Here is a 9,851-nt window from a genome sequence, read left to right on the forward strand (position 1 = left end):
AGTAATTTTCAAAGGGTTTTGCATTCAGTGTATTGAATACTGAAATAGTTTCTTTTTACTTGACTGCCCTATGAAGTGGCTTTTGAAAATGTGCACTGGTATTAAGTGGCTTATGACTCTCTTTCCTCTGGAATATTTGTGTAGTTTTTATCTAAATGCAGATGCACACTTATTTGTTTGGTATTAATAACTTGGAAAATCCTCTATAAACATCCATATTTTTCAAAGACTCCATACTTTTTAGTTTGCCCATAAAAAGTAAACAATTCTCTGCTCCTAACATACACCGTGCATCAGGTTAAGTAAACTATTTAAAATGAATGCAATATTGCTAAGTATCTCATTTTATATTTTTCTTTAATATGCACATGTATGTATGCATAACTGTAGCCTTTTTCTATGCAAGTATTTTTTAACTCTTACACAAGGTTATAAGAAAAAGTCTCTCCTGGACCATTTGATAGAGGCAGTTTAGCTATGTCCTCCTTCAAGGTCATAAATGTTAGTACTCAAATATAAGGAAAAAGACCAGACCAAAGTAACCTTGAGAGGACGAAATCCTGCACCTAGATTCATTTGCAAGTGATTGGGGATGGAGCAGAATACTTATTGTGCTTCAAAGAGTAGTCATATTGTTAGAAACTGATGTATACCATCAGATTGCAATGGCCTATAGTGCATTACATTAAAGTGTTGTGTGGGTATAAACATTTGCTATTGAACAGAACAGGAGCAGCAGTGAAACTCAATTTTCAGACATATAGGCATTCTCAAAGCACAACCTCCTGTATGGGTGTTTTTTAATATCATATCTAAAGAAAATGTCTGTTTCTGTTTATCCTTTTCAAATGTGACTGACAGCTAAAATGTTATAGAATAAACCATCTGCAAATGGAAACTGAATGCATCTTTGTACCTGGGCTTCGCATCTTTCACAACTAGTGTACGTGTCCGGAATCTCTGGTGTTTGTAGCTAATAAGTGCAATTGCATGTACACTTACTGTCTATTTGCTTCTGTGCATTGCATCTTCTCCCTAACCCCTTCAGACAAGTGTCATTTGTTTCCTGCAAAGCAGGAATATATAATTTGATGGTGCAATTGGAGTATTGGTGTGACTTTCAGAAGGTCACTTTTTGGCACGGCTTTACAATTGCATGGACACATGGGGTTAGTGTGTGGGGCTGGCGCAAATGGGCAGTTGTCTCCAAGCATCAAAATTGCAAGTGCAGTAATTGTGTGTGCATAGTTAGATGTGCAATTGCACACAGGCTGGCTTTGGCCAAGGTTCCAGTCTGACAGTCCATTCTTTAATAAGGATTTCAGGAGAGGGGTGTAACTCAGATTTATTCCTGCCCAAATCAGTTTCACTTAGAGAAGAAGAATTTCCTCCGTTGCAGGAATTACTGGCTGAAATTCCATAGACTGGCTGTGTAGTGCATGAGGTCCTAGTATCTGAATAGTCCCTTCTCCTCTGGCAACCTGCTAATGCAATAATCTGGTTAAAGAAATAGCCTCCCAGGTTAGCAGGACAAACTCTGGTGAGGGAAGAGGGGTTTGGAGAGCTGGTTTTAGCACCGATTCAGGGCAGGAATCTTTCAGGATCTACTTGGCCCTGAGGGAATGTTTGGAACAGATGGGAACATGTTTCCACACCCTCCAACCGAAGCGACCACTGTGTCCCTGGCTTAATAAAAAAAAGTCCTTTCAAGGAGGAGGGAGGGACTTTCCTTTTTTCTGCGAGCGGCAGCTTACAATGGCTCATAACCCTGGGCCAGTCCTGACATTAAAACCGCACCTTCCTCCCTGCATTTGGCTGAGCTGGTCTAGTTTCTAGCTTTTTGCTCCCATCCTGGGGACAGGGCCGCTAACGGCTGTGGGAGTGGGAGAAAGGCTCGGGCTAGAATTCAATGGAGCCCCTGGGCTGGATCTTGAGGTTGCCAGCAGCAGGCAGGAGGTTGAGGGGACTCAGGCTGGATGGGAGCAGGGAGCCCTGAGAACTGGGCTTTGGAGAAACGAAGGGCGGTTCGGTGCTGCCTCATTTGAACAGCCCCTGGAGCTGTAGTGGAGACGCAGTATGGCCAAGGGCTGCTGGTCAACACCCCTCCCTCAGTGCTCCTCGGGCCCGTTTCTCACCCCCGCTTCCATGAATGCACCGAAATGGGGAGCAGGTCCGTACCGCTGCGCTGAAAGGCAGACGACGCTTTTCTAAGAATTCTCCGTCCGGATCCTCACAAGACACGCACGGGGGGCAGCCCTCTGCAAAGCCGCCTTCATAAACCACAATGACCCCAGAGCCACTGAAGTCATCGGGAAAAGCTCCCCTGCATTTCCAGCGGGGCCGGATGGGGCTAGTGTAAACCGCCGTTTTGGTTTAAACGGAGCTTGATAGTTCACACCGGGCGGGGGAAGGCTCCGCTGCGGGGCGCCCGGGACCTGCCTAGCTCCCTGCGTTCCTCTAAAAACCGTTTGCTGCCATTTCATTATTTCCGCAAATGACCTGTTCTGGGGGAAGCGCTCTGCGGGAACAGCCTGGGGGCAATGATCGCTGGGAACCCCCCCAGGGAGCCAGCGCCGATCACCCTTGCAGGATGAACACTCCCGGTGCCTGCTGGAAATCGCATCCTCTCCTCGCCCAGCCCGAATGCAGCCGGCGGGAGTCCTGCCACTGAGCTCACAGTCCTCTGGCTTCCACCTGATGCCACGGTGGGGCCTGTCTGTGGTTTAGAAAAGTCCTTTAACGTAGGGACTAGGCAGGACCAGTCCCTCGGAGCCGAGAGTGGGGCTGGGGGGGGGACTTTTCTTTTCTCTGCAGCCAGCTACTCCCGATCGATCATAACCGCTTGGCCAGGCCTGGCAGCAGCCGGGTCCCCCTTGCCTGGCTGGGCACAGCACGTAGCAACTAATCAACGTGTGGCCTCCGGGCACCCACGCGCGCTAGGACATACCGCGTGGGGGTGGGTAAGGCCGCGGCCGTGATGGACCCAAATCTCCCCTTACAGGAGGGGTAGAGCACAGGGCGTAAGAGCCGGCTACGTCCCTCTGAAAGGAAAACAGAGACCAGGGGGAATTAGCAATTGAGCGAAACGTCCGATCTCCAGATCCAGCGCTTGGCTTTGCCCTCTAGTCAGTCCCACCTGGGGCTTCTCTCGCTCCCACACCGAGCTGCATTTCGGCCCGCGGGCGAGCGCTTCCGCCCGTCGTGGCTGGGCATCGCCTCTCTAACACCCGTGGTTAAAACCCCCTGACCCGGCGCGAGGAGGGACTCGCAGCAAAGAGCCAGGTACATAGCTCTGCCCTGGCCCCGAGCGCCCAGGACGCAGCCTAGACAAAAGAGGGCGCGTGGGTGGAACCGCGAGTTCTTGTCTGTTTCACGCGCACCTGCCCGCTCGCCACGTGAACTTCCAGGCTCTTTCCAAAGCTCAGCTGGAGCCAGCGACCCCCTCTCTAAGGCGCCGCTGGGCCCCCTAAACTTCCAGGGGGGATTTGTGCCGCTTAGCTCCTCCTCTCCGGCTAACGAACTGCACCCAGGCCGCGCGTTTGGACTCGGACTAAGGGCCTGGGAAGCCCCAGCGCAAAAGGAATCCCGCTGGCGACGGATCTGACAACGCAGCTTAAAGGCCGGGAAGGGGGAAGCTCCCTGCTCCTGACCAGAGGGTTGCTAACTTTTAACGCGTCCGTTACAAGGTGGGTGAGGTCATTCATTGGACCAATTTCTCCAGGCTCTGCACAAGAGCCCTGTGCCAGCTGGAAAGCTTGTCTCTTCCGCCAGCAGAAGTTGGGCCAATTAAAAAAATATTACTTCGCCTACCTTTGTCTCTGCTAGAAAGTACACACAGCCCTGATTCGATCATGTACATTTCAGGGATGATAGACACAGTCTACTCAATCTATCTAAGCACCGAATCAGAATATGCTGCGTGTATTCATGCATATACACAAACCCATAACTGACTTTTGTACCTAAACCTATTTCCCCTCTGTTAGATGTAGAGAAAAGGTTATCGCTTTATATTTATATTTCCTTCTTATTTCACTGGAAGCTGCAAGCGAAACATAATGCGTAATCACCCCATAGCATGGTGACAACAGATTGTTTGTTTGTGTCGTCTCTTTTCTCCGTTATAGTAAAGTCCTGCCGTTTCTAGTCTAACCGGGAAATGTTGTAAAAGGTCACATTCTCCTAAAGGTTTCAATCTGCTCCCTTTCTCCACCGCATTTCTTTATGTAAACAAAGATTTTTGTTCCAAAAGGGAAAAAAATCAGGCTTGCAAAATGAACGGATTATATGTCTGTATCTACCTAATCTATTTCCCTAGACATTTTTTTAAAAATGCATCTTCCTTGTCAAATAAATCATGAGTATCTTACATTGAAATAGTACCATCAGATATTAAAGAAAACATTCTGAAATTAATGTTCTATCCCGGACGCGAATAGTAAGTACATTGATCAAAATAACGAGCATTTTCCACATCCTTTCACTGCATTCCCAAGCATACACCTTTATGTTATTTTCAAATCCTTCGTTGGTATCCAGTTGTATGTATAGATATATATATTTTCAGAGATCATTCTATGGGTCTATAGTAGGGGCCATTTATTCCTCAGTTTGGAATCCAAAAATTACTTCTTTTTTAAATATTCGCGATCAAATCACAAAATAACTTGTTCTAAATGTTTAAAAGTATCCGTTTGGCCGAACACTCATTTAGGATGTTATATCCAAATTATTTAAAGGGGGAGGGAGCGCGAAGCAGATTATAAAATCTCTTAGCTATAAAATTTAGACCAAAAATATTTAAGAGAAAAAAAAGCAGCTTATAAAAATGCAGTTAAAATATTACATCAAAAATATGTAAGCCAAACCACCACCTCCCCTCCGCGCCCCCAAAAATCCAAGGCGGTATGGAAATCTTTCGATTCAAAATAGACCAGAAACATTCAGTAAAAACATCATAAGCTATAAAATCTCTCATGTTGAGGTTCTCTCTCTTCGGTGGAGAATAGATTTCACTAATTTGTTCTGATAATGTATAAAGCACACCTTGGTACTGATATTCCATTTATTTGCATTAATTAAATAAATTGCTCTGAGTATATTTATTTAAATCATTCTGCAACTTGAGTTTTCACATCGAACACCCAGAACATACTAGTGTGTAAATAAATAAAACCCCTAAATAGACCTACCTAACATAAAGTAACAGAATCGCCTTCACTTCTTAGAGAGAAAAAAAATATTTATGATTCTCTGAAGTGACAGTGAAAGATCAGTTTGGAACAAAATTTGCTAATATTAAGAGGCAAAAACGTCTTTTGTACAATTAAAACATTTTTTTGTGAGCAACCGCGATTTCATATATTATAAAAAATTGCTGAAAGTCAATGGTTTATTTAGTTTCTCTGTATTCTTTTTCTTTTCTTTTCGTTGTAGTCGGGAAGAGACGTGAGGAAGAAAACACGTTGTTGTAATTTATTTTCCTTGATTTTTTAATTGTCTAGAGCCAGCATAATATTTCCCATTCTGCCTAACCGATGTCATGTTCAGGGTTTGGCTGCTGTGCATTTCAGGTTCCTGATCTTTTCTCATTTCCCCCTTGTTCATAGCTGGCAATAATTCAGCGCTTTCTACTAACAATATTTAGCTTCGGGTAAAATTCTACTGCGATACCAAGAGCAGGTCACACATTTTGGAGGAATTTTTCTGAGTTTCTTTATTTCATCAGGTCTAATGTAACTTTCACCGTTGGGACGGGTCACATATTACACGTAGTGAAAGGGGTGGTTGGTTTGTCAACATACATCCAAGTCCTTATTAAATAATAATAATTAATAACAATAAAAACTTTTTTTTTTAAATCTGAGCATCAAAGTTCAAAAGCTCTTCTGTAAAAATATCCTCAGCGGGTATAATACAAGTCTTTTTTCTCCAGCTGATTGTTACCGTTGCTTTTCTTTCCCTGTCACCTAAATGGCAGTAACTGTTCTCAGCTAACATTGCTGTCTGCTCATCGACCTTGAGTTACAATTCAATTTACTTTCAATCAAATAATAATGAAATTGCACTTAAGGGGCACCCTTATAAAATTAATTCTACCAGATAAGTTGCACTTCAAACGCTTTATTGTTCGCTTTCAATTGGTTTATAAGATAGAGACACCATCCAACTGGGGGTTTGTATTTTTGAACTAGTCTAAAAAAAAAAAATATCGGAGACTTTACGGTGGGAAACACTAACTCTTGTCAATCTGCTGCGTCAGCTTTTAATGTGGTTCCTGGTGCATCGCCCCGGAGTCGAAGGCAGACGCTCAGCAGGGAAGTCCTCACCTGCACCAGGGCAGTGGCCTTGAGCAACGAGGGTTTTTTTGTGGGTTTGTTTTAGTTCTGTCTCCCCCTCCCCCAGCCCCTACACGGGCGAGGCTTCGGATCAGCCTTTCAGCTCCACCGAAGAAGTCCGCGCCGGCTCGCACACGCTCTGCCGCAGCGTTGGCAACTCGGAGTCAGAGACCCGGCTGCAATTCAAGTCTTTAGCAAAAGGAATCATCATAATAATACTTAATGATTAATCATAGAAAATAAACTCGACAACGACAACGAGAGCGGAGGAAGGAGCTCAGATCTTTCCTTCCAGGGGCAGGGAAGAAAGCCGCAGGCGCCAGCGCTGTTGGGGTGGGTGGCGGCGGGGGGTGCGCCTAGCCCGCTCCCCAGGCAGTCCCAGGCCGGCCCCCCCGCCGCGTTACCACGTCCTGCTGTAGAGCAGGTTGGGGTTGACAAGGCTGCTGCTGTAATCGACGTTGGCCGTGTCCATCTGGGCCATGCCGCCGACCTGGCTGTGGAGGGAGGGGGGGCTGGGCGACATCTCCTCCAGCTCCGGGGCCTGGTTCAGCGAGCTGACCTGCTGGCTCTGGTGCTGGTGCGCGGCGCTGCTGGACGCCGGGAGCCCCCCGCTGGAGGCACCCTGGGGCGCCGGCTGGTTGGGCGCAGCCGGGGTGCTGCCGAGGTTGCCCGGGCAGGGTTTCCCGTCCTTCACCAGCACTGGCACGGCCACCCGCCGCGGGGAGGGCTGCTGCTGGCACAGGCTGGTCTCCTGCTGGAGCTGCTGCGTGGCCTTATCCTTCGCCTGCCGCTTCATCTTGTAGCGGTGGTTCTGGAACCAGATCTTCACCTGCGTCGGGGTGAGGTGGATCATGCTGGCCAGGTGCTCCCGCTCCGGCGCCGACAGGTACTTCTGCTGCTTAAAGCGCCTCTCCAGCTCGTAGACCTGCGCCTGGGAGAAGAGCACCCTCCGCTTCCGCCGGGGAGCCGCGTGGAGAGGGGCCATGGTCTTGGCCGCCTCGGCGATCCCGCTCAGGGTGCCCATGCCTGCCATGTTCATCCCGGACGAGGGCCCCATGAACCTGGAGACTGAGCAGAAGGGAGGCTGAGAGCTAGGCCGGCCCGACGGGAGCAGCGAGCCCCGGCTCTGCCTCTGCCTCTGCTGGGGCGGGCAAGTCAGCGAAATGCAGCGCACTGGCCTGGGGTGTGGGGAGGACCTGCCCCCGGCCACCGGGTCTGAAACCTCGGCTGGCTCGCAAGGGCGTGGGGTGCCGCAGGGCAAGGGAATCAGCTGTATCTAATCCCCATACAGCGCGTCTGTCTGTCCCACAGACCCCTGTCTGTCTAGCCCCATACACCTCTAGTGATCTAAATAGTTAGCCTCATATACACCCCATCTATCCGTCCCTATAGCTATCCATCCATCCCCACACACACTCCATCTATCCATCCCTATATCTATCTATCCATCCATCCATCCCCACACACACTCCTTCCATCTATCCATCCCTGTTTATCTATCTATCCATCCATCCTCACACACACTCTATCTATCCCCCAACACACTCCATCCATCCATCTATCTATCCCCCCACACACTCTATCCATCTATCCATCCCTATATCTATCCATCCATCCATCTCCACACACACTCCATCCATCTATCCATCCCTGTTTATCTATCTATCCATCCATCCCCACACACACTACACCCACCCCATCTATCCATCTCTATATCTATCTATCCATCCATCCTCACACACACTCTATCTATTCCCCAACACACTCCATCCATCTATCCCTCCACACACTCCATCCATCTATCCATCCCTATATCTATCTATCCATCCATCCCCACACTCCATCCACCCCATCTATCCATCCCTATATCTATCCATCCATCCCCACACACACTCCATCCATCCATCTACCCATCCCTGTTTATCTATCTATCTATCCACACCCCCCCACACTACACCCACCCCATCTATCCATGCCTATATCTATGTATTCATCCATCCCCACACACACTCTATCTATCCCCCAACACACTCCATCCATCCATCCATCTATCCCTCCACACACTCCATCCATCTAGCCATCCCTATATCTATCTATCCATCCATCCCCACACACACTCTATCTATCTATCTATCCCCCGTTTCTCTAGTCAATACCGACCGCGCCTGATTTGGGATAAGGACCTGTGGCTTCCTCAAGCCAAGAAAGTCTCAGTCTGGGGGCTGTGGGGTACCCAGAGCCTCCAACCTTCTGCCCTTCCTCTCTCTCGCCCGGCAAAGCCCCCCGCCCCAGCCCGGCGTCCCCGGCTCCCGCCTGCGCCCCACTTACTTGTGGAGTACCTGGGGTCCGGGTTGGCCCCGTACCAGCCGCTGGCGGCGGCGGCCGCGCTGTTCCGCATGCTGTCGGGGTAGGCAGGCAGCTCGCCCATGTTGCCGAGCCCCCCGTTGCAGTAGCCCCCCACGGCGCTGTGGGGGAACTGGGAGACGCCGTGCGGCATGAGGTAGGCGCCGGCCGCTGCCCCATTGTGGCCGCCTATGGCGTGTTGCTGCATGGCCGGGGCAGCCTGCGCGCCCTGCGCCTGGCGATAAGCCCCCAGCGGGGAGCCCAGGTGCCCGGCGCCCTCCAGCGCCCCGAACTTCTTGTAGCTCTCCTCCATGGGGCTCAGGATGTCGGTGACGGAGAAGGGCGTCGTGTGCTTGGGGCTCAGCGACATGGCTCGGCCGCCGGGCAGCGGGGGAGCTCGCGGGGGCTCAGCCCGGGGCTGCTGCCGGCTCCCCTCCGGCCGGCTGGCTGCGCCAAGAGAGGGGGGCTCCGGAGCGCGCCGAGCGCTCGCCGCGCAGGAGGAAGGAGGAGGGAGGCGAGCCCTGAGCTCTCTTATCTCGGGTTTATTTTAGTCCGGCGCCAGGTTTACGACAGACACTGGGGGGCGGAGCGACAGCCCCAAGGAGCCAACAACCGGCAGTGCCCAGGGGCGGAAATCCAGTTCGCTCTCCACTGCGCCCAGCGCCCCGCTTCGGCCCCTGCGCGCCCGGCCAGGTCCCCGCGCAGCGCTGGTCTCCGGCGGGGCAGTCCGAGGGCGAGTGGGAACCCCCAGCCCGCTGCCTCCCCCGCCCCGGGAAAGAGCCCGTGGGTTGGCCCCCTCCCCACAAGCACCAAAGGGAGCTTAGGAGACGAGGTTACGAGGACTCTCCTCTGCCATTGTAGAGGCGCCTAATTTATGCGTCCTTGGGGCTCTTAAGCATCGTTTGGTGGCAGCGGCGGGGACTTCCAAATTAGCTCAAAGTATCAAAATCCAGAGGCGAGCGAGACTAACCCCCACCCCGAGACCCTCTCCTGTAAGCAGCTGTTTGTACTGGGGAGGGGGCGCATTTCTGCCTAGGGGCCCCGGCTTCCTCCTTTCCCGGTCTGCGGGGGCCAGTGCGCGCTGTGGCGAAGGCTCCGTTTCACTTCTAAGCCGCCAGGCGTTACAGCGGAGATCCGGCCTCCCCCGACGCGTGTAAACCCCACCCTTTC

At 50.8% G+C, this 9,851-nt stretch overlaps 1 protein-coding gene across 1 annotated transcript; it reads right to left on the reverse strand.

Annotated features, from left to right (window-relative positions):
• Nucleotides 1–6,738: 6,738 nt before the first annotated feature.
• On the reverse strand, nucleotides 6,739–9,051 carry NKX2-4 (NK2 homeobox 4). Its single transcript, XM_032790841.1, has 3 exons — nucleotides 8,667–9,051; nucleotides 6,958–7,406; nucleotides 6,739–6,879 (listed from the first exon to the last, which is right to left on the reverse strand). Exons 1-3 carry the CDS (start codon nucleotides 9,049–9,051, stop codon nucleotides 6,739–6,741), a joined length of 975 nt encoding a protein of 324 aa, XP_032646732.1.
• Nucleotides 9,052–9,851: the final 800 nt, after the last annotated feature.

The sequence above is a fragment of the Chelonoidis abingdonii genome, chromosome 3 (assembly GCF_003597395.2).
Source record: "Chelonoidis abingdonii isolate Lonesome George chromosome 3, CheloAbing_2.0, whole genome shotgun sequence".
Lineage (NCBI taxonomy): Eukaryota > Metazoa > Chordata > Testudines > Testudinidae > Chelonoidis > Chelonoidis abingdonii.

Excerpts from the sequence above, each read along its gene's own strand:
- NKX2-4 (XM_032790841.1), bottom strand. The coding sequence starts at position 9,051 with ATGTCGCTGAGCCCCAAGCACACGACGCCCTTCTCCGTCACCGACATC. Across the intron at positions 7,407-8,666 it reads GGACCCCAGGTACTCCACAA|TCTCCAGGTTCATGGGGCCC; the intron begins GTAAGTGGGGCG and ends CCTTCTGCTCAG. Across the intron at positions 6,880-6,957 it reads ACCAGCCGGCGCCCCAGGGT|GCCCCGGAGCTGGAGGAGAT; the intron begins GCCTCCAGCGGG and ends TCGCTGAACCAG.